At 42.3% G+C, this 19,324-nt stretch overlaps 1 protein-coding gene across 13 annotated transcripts in view; it reads left to right on the forward strand.

Annotated features, from left to right (window-relative positions):
- Positions 1-19,324, forward strand: part of dlg2 (discs, large homolog 2 (Drosophila)) — a 287,216-nt gene that overhangs the window by 109,881 nt on the left and 158,011 nt on the right. The window contains exon 1 of one of the 13 annotated variants that reach the window (XM_069165100.1): positions 2,450-2,470. The exons of the other annotated variants lie outside the window; for them this stretch is intronic. Within the exon in view, the coding sequence (XP_069021201.1) occupies positions 2,465-2,470 (6 nt within the window). The 5' untranslated portion in view covers positions 2,450-2,464. Of the gene's footprint in view, positions 1-2,449; positions 2,471-19,324 lie in introns of those variants that run through there. 13 annotated transcript variants of the gene reach the window in all.

Below are 19,324 nucleotides of genomic sequence, written 5' to 3' on the forward strand. Positions count from 1 at the left end.
TAAAAGACAGACTGAATATAAAACACAGACTGGATAGAAAACTACAGACTGAATATAAAACACAGACTGAATATAAAACACAGATTGGATAAAAAACACAGACTGAATATAAAACAAAGACTGAATATAAAACACAGACTTGATATAAAACACAGACTGGATAAAAAACACAGACTGAATAGAAAACACAGACTGGATATAAAACACAGACTGGATATAAAACACAGCCTGGATATAAAAACTGCAGACTGGACATAAAAGCTACAGACTGGATATAAAAACTTCAGACTGGATCTAAAACCACAGACTGGATATAAAAACTACAGTCTGAATCTAAAACACAGGCTGGATATAAAACACAGACTGGATATAAAACACAGACTGGATATAAAAACACCGGCTGGATATAAAACACAGACTGAATATAAAACACAGACTGGATAGAAAACTACAGACTGGCTATAGAACACAGACTGGATATAAAACACAGACTGGATAGAAAACACAGACTGGATATAAAAACACAGACTGGATATAAATCACAGAATGGATATAAAAACTTCAGACTGGATCTAAAACCACAGACTGGATATAAAAACTACAGTCTGGATATAAAACCACAGCCTGGATATAAAAACTGCAGACTGGACATAAAAGCTACAGACTGGATATAAAAACTTCAGACTGGATCTAAAACCACAGACTGGATATAGAAACTACAGACTGGATATAAAAACTGCTGACTGGATATAAAAACTTCAGACTGGATCTAAAAACAGACTGGACATAAAACACAGACTGGATATAAAAACTTCAGACTGGATCTAAAACCACAGACTGGATATAAAAACTACAGTCTGGATCTAAAACACAGACTGGATATAAAAACTTCAGACTGGATCTAAAACCACAGACTGGATATAAAAACTGCAGACTGGACATAAAAGCTACAGACTGGATATAAAAACTTCTGACTGGATCTAAAACCACAGACTGGATATAAAACACAGACTGGATATAAAACATAGACTGAATATAAAACACAGACTGGATAGAAAACACAGACTGGATATAAAACACAGACTAAATATAAAACACAGACTGGATATAAAACATAGACTGAATATAAAACACAGACTGGATAGAAAACACAGACTGGATATAAAACACAGACTAAATATAAAACACAGACTGGATATAAAACATAGACTGAATATAAAACACAGACTGGATAGAAAACACAGACTGGATATAAAACACAGACTAAATATAAAACACAGACTGGATCTAAAACACAGACTGGATACAAAACACAGACTGGATATAAAAACTTCCGACTTGATCTAAAAACACAGACTGGATATAAAACCACAGACTGGATATAAACTACAGACTGGATCTAAAACACCACACTGGAATATAAAACTACAGACTGGATATAAAACACAGACTGGATATAAAACTACAGACCGGATCTAAAACACAGAATGGATATAAAACTACAGACTGGATTTAAAACTACAGACTGTTTATAAAAGTGTTCGTAGCTTCAGGTCTGTAAAATGGTTCTGATCCAGAAGTGTCTTCAGCTGCAATACCAGCGAGTGCCACTAGAGGTCGGCTCCAAAAAGCCTCCGGCTCCATAGACTCCCATTCAACTTCTCTCATCAAATCCAAAGTGAATAAAATGTGTCCATCAGTTATCTCGGTGTTGTTAGCTAAAGTCACTCCTTCTTATTAGTTTTCTGGAGGTCCATCTGAAAATAATCCCTCATTCTTTAGAAAAGAAGATTCAAGAAGACCTGTTTTTGGGGGCGTGTCTGTTTGATTGACAGGCCTGTGGTGCAGTCAGGTTACAGCTATCGGTGGGCGGGACGTAGTATCGTCATGGTTTCCAATCAGATCTGTCAGATCCACCTCTGGCTCTTCTCAGTCTGCAAAATTTACATGACATTAAAATGTTATTGTATTCTGTGGACTCCTGACATTTTAAATACAAATAAAATTCAGTTATACAGAAAATAATGATAATAATGTTAAGAATTAGAATATCACCCAGCTCAGTACTTTAAGTATACTGTACAACACATGGTTTATTGAAACAACAATGTCCCACCAGCACCAGCTGGTCCTGTGTTGCACGTCCAGCAGACCTTCTTCTTTCTCCATGTGAGATGCACATTTCTTCTCTCCCCTCCTGACAGTTCGGTCCCGCCTCTGAGCTGTGACGGAGCTTTACATCACGTGAAAGATGTTTTTATTGGTGTTTCAAATTCTCCCACAGAGAAAGTGCCATTTCCTCATCCAGTCAGAGGAGTGTTTCCTCCACCTCTGTTCATCTCTCAGTGCACCTCCTTCCTTTTGGTTTCTCATCTCTGAAGAAGACTTAGTTTCCCCCCAGCCTCCTTCATGTTACTACAACACTGCCATGTTTTTTGCATGCTACTGTGCTCTGAGATCAGACATGCAGGTAAGGGAGAGTGTGTGTGTGTGTGTGTGTGTGTGTGTGTGTGTGTGTGTGTGTGTGTGTGTGTGTGTGTGTGTGTGTGTGTGTGTGCAAGATGGGGTCTTGCTGGTGGGAGCATGACTGTGGGACTCCACAGGTGAACAGAGGAGTTTATCAATTTATTTCTGTGCATGTGTGTTGTTATACAAGTCTTTTCTAAAACTGGGAGCTTCACTGCAGACATTCCCAGCGATCGCTCGTCTTTTAAGCTACTTTGTTTTTCAACCATGTGGATGTGATGATGCTTTTTTGACCGTTTTATATTTAGGTTACAACAGTGATACTTTAAAGCCATGGAGCTGCGCTCTGTAAGCGCCTCCACCTCCAACCTCAGCTGCTACAGGAGTTAATGCAGTTTGTTAAGTCGGCTCAATGTAAGCTTTGATCGCTCACTACTGCAGGAGCTGCAGGGAATTATCTGTCAGGCTAACAACAACAGACTCCTGCAGCCGTGTGCAGCCAGCATGCAGACAAACATGCATGAGGTAAAGGTGTGTTTTAGTCGGTGTGTGTATCCATGACTCCCATCACTGATTATCCAGCCCTCAAGACACCGTTGTAATTAATCTGGCTTGTGTCCTCTGGTCCTGTACAGCAATTAACCTGCAATTAGTTCATGATAAGTCTCACTTGGATTCTTAAAACTTAGAAAAACCTACTCATTGAACAAATGCAGGGCAAAAAACAAAGTATGGGAAACTTCAAGATTTCTAATCTCATCCAGGAGTAATTTACTGGTTGTATCACGTATCCACATGTTAAAGGAAGGAACCGCCGCATCTTTCCGAGACATGAGCAGTCGGTTTTTGCAGTGATGAGACAGTAAGAAAGGAATTGTTGTTCGGCACTTGTGAGTTTTGTTGATGCTGCAGACACTCCGAGAATAATTAATAACGGTTCTGGTTCCAGTGGTTTATTAATTACAGAGTGCAAATGAACACTGTGAGAGGATGGATGTCTGTTTTATTGTTTTATGTCGTTTTAACAGAAATATAAAAACAAAATATTTCTGTGGTTTGTTGGTTTGCAGCGCTGCTGACTCTCTTCTCTAGAAAGTAACTTCAGTAAGCTTCATCCAAAAAGAAAAAAAAAACTGGTCTGTAAAGTTGCTATATCTAGTGACAAAGTTGCTATGGCAACACTGCAACCAATCAGAGACTGTGTTCCTGACCTGGCATGTGTGTGACTACTATAGATGGAAGATCAATATTGTGTTTTTATTCCATATCACACACACCGTATACACTCCTGTTACTGAATAAATAAATAAGCTGTGGAGGAAGTAATGAGCTCAAACATGCGTCACATGACCGCGGTCACGTGACGATGATCAAAATGACCTTGTGACCGCGGTCATGCCAAAATATCCCACCTTACCCACTTCTACCATTATGTCCTATGATAGTGTATTATGAGCGCGTGTTCATAAAGCATTTCAGAAATCTCCCGTAGGAATCACACCGAAAATTAACCGAAGAATAAAACACTCACATTTTATAGTAAAGCATGAACACAGTCAAACTGGGAGAAAAAGGTGACATTAACGTTTTCAGACTCTTCAGGAAGCTTCTGTTTATAGAGAAAAAAACTTTGATATCTAATTTAAGATAAATCTATGACAAAATTATTCAAAGCTTCTGTCTCATATTTATTACTAATTCACACTTGTTGCATCAGTGAAAGGTATGTAATCAGAATAAAAAAATAAATAAAAGTATTAACCAATTAAAATAGTTGCTCAAGTTGGTCCATCTCATCTCATTTCATATTTTTGCTGATTCTCGTTCAGCTTGTATGAAATATGGATGATGAGAATGGACAGTATGAACATGTGCAGCAACAAGGACGACAGCAGGACGTCTGGTTAGTTCATATTATGCTCATTAACATAATGCTAGATTTAGTCTTTAATCACAAGCTTTACAGTTAGTAAAATAGTTCCTAGACATGTCCCTGTTAATAAAAGTAAAAGTTCTCATATCTGCCTGAACTGTCCGTCTGTCTGCAGCCGACTGATCCGAGGGTTCAGATCCACGGCGACCCGTCACTCAGGGTCAACCGCTCTGGACACAAATCATCATTTGGAACATGAAGTTAATTCATGGACCAGTAAAATGAGGATGAGGACAGCGCTTGAACATTTTTTATTCCTATTTAGTGGCAGATGTGCAGACTGAAGTTTTGTTCCTGTACTGACCTCGTCCTCATCAGACTGATGTGAATGTTGGTTCTGGTTTAGTCCACAGGAGGCTCCTGGTCAGGACGTAGTTCACTTGACTAATGCAGGCGGTAACGTGAGAGTCTCTTTCTCAGTGTTGCTGTGAATGTCTTCAGATGCACCAAACTTTCTGAGAAACAGGATGATTGACACCTAATGCCTCTGATTTAACTGAGCATGTGCAGGTTGGAGCTGCGAGGACAGGTGTGCTGCAGAGAGGAGCGCTGCATGACTCAACGTCCTCCTGACGAGTAGGTCCAACGCTTCTTCACACTCAGACTAATGAGCAGAGCTGCAACAGGACGACAACAACACTCAGCTATGGAAGGAAATGACAACTCTAAGATGACTTTTACTTTGGCACCAGTTGGACGTACCGGACCCTGACACATATACAAAGATAGAGTACTGGTGGGTTCACCTCATAGTAGGACTTCAGAATCACAATCTTTTTCAATGTACATTTTTATCGCTTTCATTTACCAGATATAGAAGACAACTAAAAAAAAATCGGTTGGTGCCTGATGCAGAAAATATTCTAGTTAAATCTTAATATTATAAATATTGAGATTCATCAAGCAAATCTGGTAAATTTCAGATCAGTTGTATCAATGAAGGGCTTCTGCTGAGAGAAATAAAACGCTGAGGACTCAAAATGTAAAAAAAACCTTCAGATGATTTATCGTCCAGCTCCCTCATACAGAAATGCATAAGATCAACCTTATAAGTTTTTTGTTTGTTAGCTCCACCTCTTGTTTTAAGCTCCACCTCCTTCAGATCCTCTAACTTTGTCTGCATGCTGCAGCACAAAGTAGGAAATAACAATGAACACAAAATGGACAAAAAAGAAGCCGTTTAACAACGTTTACCTGCGATAAAAGAACCGAAATCAAGGAAACATGATTAATTGATGGGATATGAAGCTGTGCAGAGGAAGAACAAATCAGCGCACATGTGACAGACACCTGTTCAGTGGAACATGCAGGTAACTACACTCAGCTGCTGAGGGCTTCTGTGGCCACTCCCACTTTCCCATCTGAACTCTCCGGTGAGCTCAATCTGACAAAGTTTGATCTCAGCCTGACGAGTGTTCAGAGGGACATAAATATCAAAATACATCTGCTTTGGTGCATCTGTGGAACTGATCATTTTATAACCCTCATGAGGTCAGATTAACACCTGAGTGGCTGCAGCTCCTTCCAGTACGAAGCCCTGAAGTTCTTGTGAGACTCTGCTTTGTGTTGTGGTCTTGAACTAATGTAGTCTGTAACGGCCATCACCAGCTGGAACAGACACGCGGCCTCATGTTGTGTTCATGCTCTAAGTTGAGGATCTGACAGAAATGTGAGCACATGCTCCCTGAGCTCCGGTGTCGAGGCCTTCCTGCTCCTCTCCACCGATAAGCTGCTGAACATCTGGAAGCTGCTCAACCTTTTTACTCCGATGAAAGTACAACCGACTTCAAACAGTGACTGAGCTCTCGACAGACTTTCAAACACCAGAGAATCAAGTTGTTTCTCTTCAGAGAGGTTTAGCGTTGCGGTCGGGAGGATGAGTGCTGTGTTTATTTCAGCTGCAGGGCTCACCGTCAGCACGCTGATGCAAAGACCCTCGTCAAGTAACGTTCAAGCAGCGCAGCCAACGTCTCACTAATGTGAGGGGAATTATCGCTCACTACAGTACACATGTCAGAGTTCCTGCAGGCCGTCATGTAACTCATAAATACTGTATGATACACGCAGACTGCTGCTTCATGAGTCGCTCGTGTCTTTTTTTGTATGTTAGAAATGTTGAGGAAAGAAACGCTGCAGCATTTTAATACAAACTGTGTGAAGAGAACATTTATTGCCAGCGTCTCTGTTGGGATTTGTAAATACGCTGAAGCTATTTGCAAAGTGTTTACTGATAACTGTTATGAATTTAGACTTTTTAAGTATTATATCTTATTATTATTTTCTGTTAGTACTTATATATAATAAAATTCTACTTTAATGGACAGCTCTATGCGTCGTCCCAGTTTGACTTCCCAGTGGTGGCCAACAGAAATTAATTTATTAATTAAATACAGAAAGTACCTACAAGTTACCTTTCAGTTTTTCTCTTGTAACATTTACCATTGACATTTTTAAATAAGTTCAGTCTCTCAGATTGATATGAATAAAACAAAGTCTAAAGTGACTTTTTATGGAACACATCCTGTTGTCGGGCAAGTTATGAAAGCAAATCGATTTTAAATGGAGTAGAAATTGTGAGTAAAGCTGCATGCTGATAGAAAATGTGCATTTAAAACCTGCTAAGTGAAGACGGGATGAATCCCTGGTTCAACTCCAAGGTATCAATAGAGATACATAACGACAGCAGATATAAACTGGTATAACTATTGCTGCTTCAGTTACTTTCTGACGGGAAGTCGTTGTTTGAACTCTAACTTCAGGCGGATATTTAAACTTAGTGTTTTATTTTGTTTTATTGTTTATGACTGTTTGTGTACATGTTTGTGTTTGTGTTGGCCACGCCTCCATGTGCTCGCTCACAGGACTCACCAGCGTTTGTGCTGAGCTGAGATTCATGAAAATGGAGACCAACATGTTGTTAATTACGTTGTTATTATTATTATTATTAATAAATGAAAATGACAGAAGTGATGGAGACCCTCACCTAATATTTAGTTTTACAACCTTCAGAATCAATCAGTGCAGACAGATGACCCGTGTCCTGTCTCTCAGTGAGATTTCCTGTCCCTCTGAGACTTACTGTCCCTCAGTGAGACTTACAGTCTCTCTGTGAGACTTCCTGTCTCTCAGTGAGATTTCCTGTCCCTCAGTGAGACTTACTGTCTCTCTCAGACTTCCTGTCCCTCTGTGAGACTTCCTGTCCCTCTGTGAGACTTACTGTCTCTCTGTGAGACTTCCTGTCTCTTCCAGCTCCAGCTGTCTTAGGTTTGAAGATGTCCTCCTCCAGACTGAATGTTTCATCTCTTTAGATGTTTAATAGATTCAGATCAGGACTTAGAAAGACACTTCAGAACAGTCCAGTGTTTGGTTCTGATCCGTTCTGGCTGCCTTCAGCTGTATGTTTTGACTGAGACGGAGCTTTATAACAGCGGGCAGCACGTTTGGCTGCAGAGTTCCTGAAGAGTCTTTAGGTTTCATAGTTTCCTGTTTACATGCTGCAGTCCGACTCTGATGTTCTGAGACCTGTGAGATCTCCTCCGAGGTTCTCCTGGGTTCTTTGAGCCATCTGCACTCAGAAAGCTCCTCCGAGGTTCTCCTGGGTTCTTTGAGCCCTCTGCACTCAGAAAGCTCCTCCGAGGTTCTCCTGGGTTCTTTGAGCCATCTGCACTCAGAAAGCTCCTCCGAGGTTCCCCTGGGTTCTTTGTGGCCCATCAGCTCCATGTTCCTCCTGCAGTCTGACTCCAGTCCCACAGACCTTGGACTGGGTCCTGATGTGTGCAGCTGTAGTTGAGATCATCTCTCTGCTCCGTGTTCAGTGTGGTGACCACGATGATACCGAACATCAGAGGGAATCTGGTCTCCATTAAACAGCCTTAATGACTGATTACAACACTGAACATGTCTTTACTAATTAGACCGCTGACCTGTGCAGGTGCACTGTCAACTGGGACCGGCTGCAGCCCCCTAGTCATCCTGCTCAGGATGAAGCAGGTAGAGATGATGGATGGATGACACTAGTTCAAGAAAACAGTTTGAAATATCACGATAACACAATTATTTATACTTTTTTTTTCGACCGAAAGATTTGCCGGGGTCGTTTTGGAGTTGATATTTTTAATGCCATACTTTCTCTGTCACAGACTGCTGGTTTACAGGAAACAGCTGGTTTTAATTTGATCACTTTTTGTGAGAACTGAAGACTTTTTTTCAATGATCTATTAAATCCATCCACAGCTGAGCACCTGTTCATGTCTGTGTGGTGCTCTTCTTGCTGATCTGTGCAGGAGATCACCATTGTTAAAGGAATTTGCACTGAAACGTTTTGACTATTTATAGATGCACCTTGATGCAGTGGCCGTACTTTTTTCATGATGACTTCAAGGAAACTTCCAACACTGAAAATCACAGATCTGTCAGGAAAAAGATGGGAATCCCTTCACTGTGTCAGCAGCTGCAGTCATTTCCTGCCAAGTCAGTCTGTTCAGATGATCTGAACATATTTGAAGTGGATGAGAAGGATCATGTCGGTGGAGCTCGTCTCTTACTTCTGACCAACAAAACAAACGACATACTTTCAGGGGTGCGTTAGAGTCCAGGAGGGTTCACCAGTTCATCAGCTGCTTTACCAGCGACGAAACGTTGTGAAACAGGACGCTGACATTATTTAATCTGTAACTGGTGTTTAAATCACTTTCAGGAAAGAAGCCAAGGTGTTGTTTCACAGTTATTTAGAATTCAAACAGTCTTAGCACAGCAAAGAACAATAATCTTACTTTTCAACACAACAAACTGTTTATAAAAGAGTTCCTAGCTTCAGGTCTGTAAAATGGTTCTGATCCAGAAGTGTCTTCAGCTGCAATACCAGCGAGTGCCACTAGAGGTCGGCTCCAAAAAGCCTCCGGCTCCATAGACTCCCATTCAACTTCTCTCATCAAATCCAAAGTGAATAAAATGTGTCCATCAGTTATCTCGGTGTTGTTAGCTAAAGTCACTCCTTCTTATTAGTTTTCTGGAGGTCCATCTGAAAATAATCCCTCATTCATTGGAAAAGAAGATTCAAGAAGACCTGTTTTTGGGGGCGTGTCTGTTTGATTGACAGGCCTGTGGTGCAGTCAGGTTACAGCTATCGGTGGGCGGGACGTAGTATCGTCAGGTTTCCAATCAGATCGGTCAGATCCACCGCTGGCTCCTCCCCCAGCTTGTCCAAATATGGTCACTTCCTGCTCCAAACCGCTCCGAACTATCAAAGATGGTGACGGACAGAATCTGAACTGGAGGATTCATAACGTTCACAAACCAACGATGACGTCACTGATGGTTGATGACATCACTGATGGTTGATGATGTCACTGATGGATGATGATTGATGACAACACTGACAGTTGATGGGTGATGACATCACAGATGGTTAATGATTGTTCAACACCAATACTAGAAAGTGTCCGAGATAAATACAGAAATATATAATTTGAATAGTTTCATATATCATTGTTTATCTGCACGAACAACCAGAAGTTTAGAATTTAGCTTTAGCTTGCAACTTAACTGTTAGATGAGACTGGATGAAGCTGTTGGATGAGACTGAAACATGAAGCTGTTGGATGGGACTGAAACATGAGGCTGGTGGATGAGGCTGAAACATGAAGGTGTTGGATGAGACTGAAACATGAGGCTGGTGGATGAGACTGAAACATGCTGTTGGATGAGACTGAAACATGAAGCTGTTTGATGAGACTGAAACATGAAGCTGTTGGATGAGACTGAAACATGAAGCTGTTGGATGACACTGAAATATGAAGCTTTTGGATGAGGCTGAAATGTGAAGCTTTTAAATGAGACTGAAACATGAAGCTGTTGGATGGGACTGGAACATGAGGCTGGTGGATGACAGTGAAACATGAGGCTGGTGGATGAGACTGAAACATGAAGCTGTTGGATGATACCGAAACATGAAGCTGGTGGATGAGACTGAAACATGAAGCTGTTGGATGATACTGAAACATGAAACTGTATGATGAGACTGAAACATGAGGCTGTTGGATGAGACTGAAACATGAAACTGTTGGATGAGACTGAAACATGAGGCTGGTGGATGAGACTGAAACATGAGGCTGGTGGATGAGACTGAAACATGAAACTGTTGGATGAGACTGAAATATGAGGCTGGTGGATGAGACTGAAACATGAAACTGTTGGATGAGACTGAAACATGAAACTGTTGGATGAGACTGAAACATGAAGCTGGTGGATGAGACTGAAACATGAAGCTGTTGGATGGGACTGGAACATGAGGCTGGTGGATGAGACTGAAACATGAGGCAGGTGGATGAGGCTGGTGGATGAGACTGAAACATGAGGCTGGTGGATGAGACTGAAACATGAAACTGGTGGCTGAGACTGAAACATGAAGCTGTTGGATGGGACTGGAACATGAGGCTGGTGGATGACAGTGAAACATGAGGCTGGTGGATGAGACTGAAACATGAAGCTGTTGGATGATACCGAAACATGAAGCTGGTGGATGAGACTGAAACATGAAGCTGTTGGATGATACTGAAACATGAGGCTGTTGGATGGGACTGAAACATGAGGCTGGTGGATGAGGCTGAAACATGAAGGTGTTGGATGAGACTGAAACATGAGGCTGGTGGATGAGACTGAAACATGCTGTTGGATGAGACTGAAACATGAAGCTGTTTGATGAGACTGAAACATGAAGCTGTTGGATGAGACTGAAACATGAAGCTGTTGGATGACACTGAAATATGAAGCTTTTGGATGAGGCTGAAATGTGAAGCTTTTAAATGAGACTGAAACATGAAGCTGTTGGATGAGACTGAAACATGAAACTGTTGGATGAGACTGAAACATGAGGCTGGTGGATGAGACTGAAACATGAAACTGGTGGCTGAGACTGAAACATGAAGCTGTTGGATGATACTGAAACATGAAACTGTATGATGAGACTGAAACATGAGGCTGGTGGAAGAGACTGAAACATGAAGCTGTTGGATGATACTGAAACATGAAGCTGGTGGATGAGACTGAAACATGAAGCTGGTGGATGAGACTGAAACATGAGGCTGGTGGATGAGACTGAAACATGAAGCTTTTGGATGAGACTGAAACATGAAGCTGGTGGATGAGACTGAAACATGAAGCTGTTGGATGAGACTGAAACATGAAGCTGGTGGATGAGACTGAAACATGAAGCTGGTGGATGAGACTGAAACAAGAAGCTGGTGGATGAGACTGAAACATGAAGCTGTTGGATGAGACTGAAACATGAAGCTGGTGGATGAGACTGAAACATGAAGCTGTTGGATGATACCGAAACATGAAGCTGGTGGATGAGACTGAAAGATGAAGCTGTTGGATGATACTGAAACATGAAATTGTCTGATGAGACTGAAACATGAAGCTGGTGGATGAGACTGAAACATGAGGCTGGTGGATGAGACTGAAACATGAGGCTGGTGGATGAAACTGAAACATGAAGCTGTTGGATGATACTGAAACATGAAACTGTATGATGAGACTGAAACATGAGGCTGTTGGATGAGACTGAAACATGAGGCTGGTGGATGAGACTGAAACATGAAACTGTTGGATGAGACTGAAACATGAGGCTGGTGGATGAGACTGAAACATGAAACTGTTGGATGAGACTGAAACATGAAACTGTTGGATGAGACTGAAACATGAAGCTGGTGGATGAGACTGAAACATGAGGCTGGTGGATGACAGTGAAACATGAGGCTGGTGGATGAGACTGAAACATGAAGCTGTTGGATGATACCGAAACATGAAGCTGGTGGATGAGACTGAAACATGAAGCTGTTGGATGATACTGAAACATGAAACTGTATGATGAGACTGAAACATGAGGCTGTTGGATGAGACTGAAACATGAAACTGTTGGATGAGACTGAAACATGAGGCTGGTGGATGAGACTGAAACATGAGGCTGGTGGATGAGACTGAAACATGAAACTGTTGGATGAGACTGAAACATGAGGCTGGTGGATGAGACTGAAACATGAAACTGTTGGATGAGACTGAAACATGAAACTGTTGGATGAGACTGAAACATGAAGCTGGTGGATGAGACTGAAACATGAAGCTGTTGGATGGGACTGGAACATGAGGCTGGTGGATGAGACTGAAACATGAGGCAGGTGGATGAGGCTGGTGGATGAGACTGAAACATGAGGCTGGTGGATGAGACTGAAACATGAAACTGGTGGCTGAGACTGAAACATGAAGCTGTTGGATGGGACTGGAACATGAGGCTGGTGGATGACAGTGAAACATGAGGCTGGTGGATGAGACTGAAACATGAAGCTGTTGGATGATACCGAAACATGAAGCTGGTGGATGAGACTGAAACATGAAGCTGTTGGATGATACTGAAACATGAGGCTGTTGGATGAGACTGAAACATGAAGCTGTTGGATGGGACTGAAACATGAGGCTGGTGGATGAGGCTGAAACATGAAGGTGTTGGATGAGACTGAAACATGAGGCTGGTGGATGAGACTGAAACATGCTGTTGGATGAGACTGAAACATGAAGCTGTTTGATGAGACTGAAACATGAAGCTGTTGGATGAGACTGAAACATGAAGCTGTTGGATGACACTGAAATATGAAGCTTTTGGATGAGGCTGAAATGTGAAGCTTTTAAATGAGACTGAAACATGAAGCTGTTGGATGAGACTGAAACATGAAACTGTTGGATGAGACTGAAACATGAGGCTGGTGGATGAGACTGAAACATGAAACTGGTGGCTGAGACTGAAACATGAAGCTGTTGAATGATACTGAAACATGAAACTGTATGATGAGACTGAAACATGAGGCTGGTGGAAGAGACTGAAACATGAAGCTGTTGGATGATACTGAAACATGAAGCTGGTGGATGAGACTGAAACATGAAGCTGGTGGATGAGACTGAAACATGAGGCTGGTGGATGAGACTGAAACATGAAGCTTTTGGATGAGACTGAAACATGAAGCTGGTGGATGAGACTGAAACATGAAGCTGTTGGATGAGACTGAAACATGAAGCTGGTGGATGAGACTGAAACATGAAGCTGGTGGATGAGACTGAAACAAGAAGCTGGTGGATGAGACTGAAACATGAAGCTGTTGGATGAGACTGAAACATGAAGCTGGTGGATGAGACTGAAACATGAAGCTGTTGGATGATACCGAAACATGAAGCTGGTGGATGAGACTGAAAGATGAAGCTGTTGGATGATACTGAAACATGAAATTGTCTGATGAGACTGAAACATGAAGCTGGTGGATGAGACTGAAACATGAGGCTGGTGGATGAGACTGAAACATGAGGCTGGTGGATGAAACTGAAATATGAAGCTGTTGGATGAGACTGAAACATGAGGCTGGTGGATGAGACTGAAACATGAGGCTGGTGGATGAGACTGAAATAAGAGGCTGGTGGATGAGATTGAAACAAGAAGCTGGTGGATGAGACTGAAACATGAAGTTGTTGGATGAGACTGATACATGAAGCTGTTGGATGATACTGAAACATGAAACTGTTTGTTGAGACTAAAATATGAGGCTGGTGGATGAGACTGAAACATGAAGCTGGTGGATGAGACTGAAACATGAAGCTGGTGGATGAGACTGAAACAAGAAGCTGGTGGATGAGACTGAAACATGAAGCTGTTGGATGAGACTGAAACATGAAGCTGGTGGATGAGATTGAAACATGAAGCTGTTGGATGATACCGAAACATGAAGCTGGTGGATGAGACTGAAACATGAAGTTGTTGGATGATACTGAAACATGAAACTGTCTGTTGAGACTGAAACATGAAGTTGGTGGATGAGACTGAAACATGATGCTGTTGGATGAGACTGAAACATGAAGCTGGTGGATGAGACTGAAACATGAAGCTGTTGGATGATACCGAAACATGAAGCTGGTGGATGAGACTGAAACATGAAGCTGTTGGATGATACTGAAACATGAAACTGTATGATGAGACTGAAACATGAGGCTGGTGGATGAGACTGAAACATGAAGCTTTTGGATGAGACTGAAACATGAAGCTGGTGGATGATACCGAAACATGAAGCTGGTGGATGAGACTGAAACATGAAGCTGTTGGATGATACTGAAACATGAAACTGTATGATGAGACTGAAATATGAGGCTGGTGGATGAGACTGAAACATGAAGCTGTTGGATGAGACTGAAACATGAATTTGTTGGATGAGACTGAAACATGAAGCTGGTGGATGAGACTGAAACATGAAGCTGGTGGATGAGACTGAAACATGAAGCTGGTGGATGAGACCAAAACATGAAGCTGGTGGATGAGACCGAAACATGAAGCTTTTGGATGAGACCAAAACATGAAGCTGTTGGATGAGACTGAAACATGAAGCTGGTGGATGATACTGAAACATGAAACTGTATGATGAGACTGAAACATGAGGCTGGTAGATGAGACTGAAACATGAGGCTGTTGTATGAGACCGAAACAAGAAGATGGTGGATGAGACCGAAACATGAAGCTGGTGGATGAGACCGAAACATGAAGCTTTTGGATGAGACCGAAACATGAAGCTGGTGGTTGAGACTGAAACATGAGGCTGGTGGATGAGACTGAAACATGAGGCAGGTGGATGAGGCTGGTGGATGAGACTGAAACATGAGACTGGTGGATGAGACTGAAACATGAAACTGGTGGCTGAGACTGAAACATGAAGCTGTTGGATGATACTGAAACATGAAACTGTATGATGAGACTGAAACATGAGGCTGGTGGAAGAGACTGAAACATGAAGCTGTTGGATGAGACTGAAACATGAAGCTGGTGGATGAGACTGAAACATGAAGCTGGTGGATGAGACTGAAACATGAGGCTGGTGGATGAGACTGAAACAAGAAGCTGGTGGATGAGACTGAAACATGAAGCTGTTGGATGATACTGAAACATGAAACTGTATGTTGAGACTGAAATATGAGGCTGGTGGATGAGACTGAAACATGAAGCTGTTGGATGAGACTGAAACATGAAGTTGTTGGATGAGACTGAAACATGAAGCTGGTGGATGAGACTGAAACATGAAGCTGGTGGATGAGACTGAAACATGAAACTGTATGATGAGACTGAAACATGAGGTTTGTGGATGAGACTGAAACATGAAGCTGTTGGATGAGACTGAAACATGAGGCTGGTGGATGAGACTGAAACATGAAGCTATTGGATGAGACTGAAACATGAGGCTGGTGGATGAGACCAAAACAAGAAGCTGTTGAATGAGACTGAAACATGAAGCTGTTGGATGAGACTGAAACATGAAGCTGGTGGATGAGACTGAAACATGAAGCTGGTGGATGAGACTGAAACATGAGGCAGGTGGATGAGGCTGGTGGATGAGACTGAAACATGAGGCTGGTGGATGAGACTGAAACATGAAACTGGTGGCTGAGACTGAAACATGAAGCTGTTGGATGGGACTGGAACATGAGGCTGGTGGATGACAGTGAAACATGAGGCTGGTGGATGAGACTGAAACATGAAGCTGTTGGATGATACCGAAACATGAAGCTGGTGGATGAGACTGAAACATGAAGCTGTTGGATGATACTGAAACATGAGGCTGTTGGATGAGACTGAAACATGAAGCTGTTGGATGGGACTGAAACATGAGGCTGGTGGATGAGGCTGAAACATGAAGGTGTTGGATGAGACTGAAACATGAGGCTGGTGGATGAGACTGAAACATGCTGTTGGATGAGACTGAAACATGAAGCTGTTTGATGAGACTGAAACATGAAGCTGTTGGATGAGACTGAAACATGAAGCTGTTGGATGACACTGAAATATGAAGCTTTTGGATGAGGCTGAAATGTGAAGCTTTTAAATGAGACTGAAACATGAAGCTGTTGGATGAGACTGAAACATGAAACTGTTGGATGAGACTGAAACATGAGGCTGGTGGATGAGACTGAAACATGAAACTGGTGGCTGAGACTGAAACATGAAGCTGTTGGATGATACTGAAACATGAAACTGTATGATGAGACTGAAACATGAGGCTGGTGGAAGAGACTGAAACATGAAGCTGTTGGATGATACTGAAACATGAAGCTGGTGGATGAGACTGAAACATGAAGCTGGTGGATGAGACTGAAACATGAGGCTGGTGGATGAGACTGAAACATGAAGCTTTTGGATGAGACTGAAACATGAAGCTGGTGGATGAGACTGAAACATGAAGCTGTTGGATGAGACTGAAACATGAAGCTGGTGGATGAGACTGAAACATGAAGCTGGTGGATGAGACTGAAACAAGAAGCTGGTGGATGAGACTGAAACATGAAGCTGTTGGATGAGACTGAAACATGAAGCTGGTGGATGAGACTGAAACATGAAGCTGTTGGATGATACCGAAACATGAAGCTGGTGGATGAGACTGAAAGATGAAGCTGTTGGATGATACTGAAACATGAAATTGTCTGATGAGACTGAAACATGAAGCTGGTGGATGAGACTGAAACATGAGGCTGGTGGATGAGACTGAAACATGAGGCTGGTGGATGAAACTGAAATATGAAGCTGTTGGATGAGACTGAAACATGAGGCTGGTGGATGAGACTGAAACATGAGGCTGGTGGATGAGACTGAAATAAGAGGCTGGTGGATGAGATTGAAACAAGAAGCTGGTGGATGAGACTGAAACATGAAGTTGTTGGATGAGACTGATACATGAAGCTGTTGGATGATACTGAAACATGAAACTGTTTGTTGAGACTAAAACATGAGGCTGGTGGATGAGACTGAAACATGAAGCTGGTGGATGAGACTGAAACATGAAGCTGGTGGATGAGACTGAAACAAGAAGCTGGTGGATGAGACTGAAACATGAAGCTGTTGGATGAGACTGAAACATGAAGCTGGTGGATGAGATTGAAACATGAAGCTGTTGGATGATACCGAAACATGAAGCTGGTGGATGAGACTGAAACATGAAGTTGTTGGATGATACTGAAACATGAAACTGTCTGTTGAGACTGAAACATGAAGTTGGTGGATGAGACTGAAACATGATGCTGTTGGATGAGACTGAAACATGAAGCTGGTGGATGAGACTGAAACATGAAGCTGTTGGATGATACCGAAACATGAAGCTGGTGGATGAGACTGAAACATGAAGCTGTTGGATGATACTGAAACATGAAACTGTATGATGAGACTGAAACATGAGGCTGGTGGATGAGACTGAAACATGAAGCTTTTGGATGAGACTGAAACATGAAGCTGGTGGATGATACCGAAACATGAAGCTGGTGGATGAGACTGAAACATGAAGCTGTTGGATGATACTGAAACATGAAACTGTATGATGAGACTGAAATATGAGGCTGGTGGATGAGACTGAAACATGAAGCTGTTGGATGAGACTGAAACATGAATTTGTTGGATGAGACTGAAACATGAAGCTGGTGGATGAGACTGAAACATGAAGCTGGTGGATGAGACCAAAACATGAAGCTGGTGGATGAGACCGAAACATGAAGCTGGTGGTTGAGACTGAAACATGAAGCTTTTGGATGAGACCAAAACATGAAGCTGTTGGATGAGACTGAAACATGAAGCTGGTGGATGATACTGAAACATGAAACTGTATGATGAGACTGAAACATGAGGCTGGTGGATGAGACTGAAACATGAAGCTGTTGTATGAGACCGAAACAAGAAGATGGTGGATGAGACCGAAACATGAAGCTGGTGGATGAGACCGAAACATGAAGCTTTTGGATGAGACCGAAACATGAAGCTGGTGGTTGAGACTGAAACATGAGGCTGGTGGATGAGACTGAAACATGAGGCAGGTGGATGAGGCTGGTGGATGAGACTGAAACATGAGACTGGTGGATGAGACTGAAACATGAAGCTGTTGGATGATACTGAAACATGAAACTGTATGATGAGACTGAAACATGAGGCTGGTGGAAGAGACTGAAACATGAAGCTGTTGGATGAGACTGAAACATGAAGCTGGTGGATGAGACTGAAACATGAAGCTGGTGGATGAGACTGAAACATGAGGCTGGTGGATGAGACTGAAACAAGAAGCTGGTGGATGAGACTGAAACATGAAGCTGTTGGATGATACTGAAACATGAAACTGTATGTTGAGACTGAAATATGAGGCTGGTGGATGAGACTGAAACATGAAGCTGTTGGATGAGACTGAAACATGAAGTTGTTGGATGAGACTGAAACATGAAGCTGGTGGATGAGACTGAAACATGAAGCTGGTGGATGAGACTGAAACATGAAACTGTATGATGAGACTGAAACATGAGGTTTGTGGATGAGACTGAAACATGAAGCTGTTGGATGAGACTGAAACATGAGGCTGGTGGATGAGACTGAAACATGAAGCTATTGGATGAGACTGAAACATGAGGCTGGTGGATGAGACCAAAACAAGAAGCTGTTGGATGAGACTGAAACATGAAGCTGTTGGATGAGACTGAAACATGAAGCTGGTGGATGAGACTGAAACATGAAGCTGTTGGATGATACTGAAACGTGAAACTGTTGGATGAGACTGAAACATGAGGCTGGTGGATGAGACTGAAACATGAAACTGGTCGATGACACTGAAACATGAAGCTGGTGGATGAGACTGAAACATGAAGCTGGTGGATGATACTGAAACATGAAACTGTATGATGAGACTGAAACATGAGGCTGGTGGATGAGACTGAAACATGAAGCTGTTGTATGAGACCGAAACAAGAAGATGGTGGATGAGACCGAAACATGAAGCTGGTGGATGAGACCAAAACATGAAGGTTTTGGATGAGACCGAAACATGAAGCTGTTGGATGAGACTGAAACATGAAGCTGGTGGATGAGACTGAAACAAG

The sequence above is a fragment of the Embiotoca jacksoni genome, unplaced genomic scaffold, assembly GCF_022577435.1.
Source record: "Embiotoca jacksoni isolate LCO1_2020_lvr unplaced genomic scaffold, fEmbJac1.0.p SCAF_33, whole genome shotgun sequence".
NCBI lineage: Eukaryota > Metazoa > Chordata > Actinopteri > Embiotocidae > Embiotoca > Embiotoca jacksoni.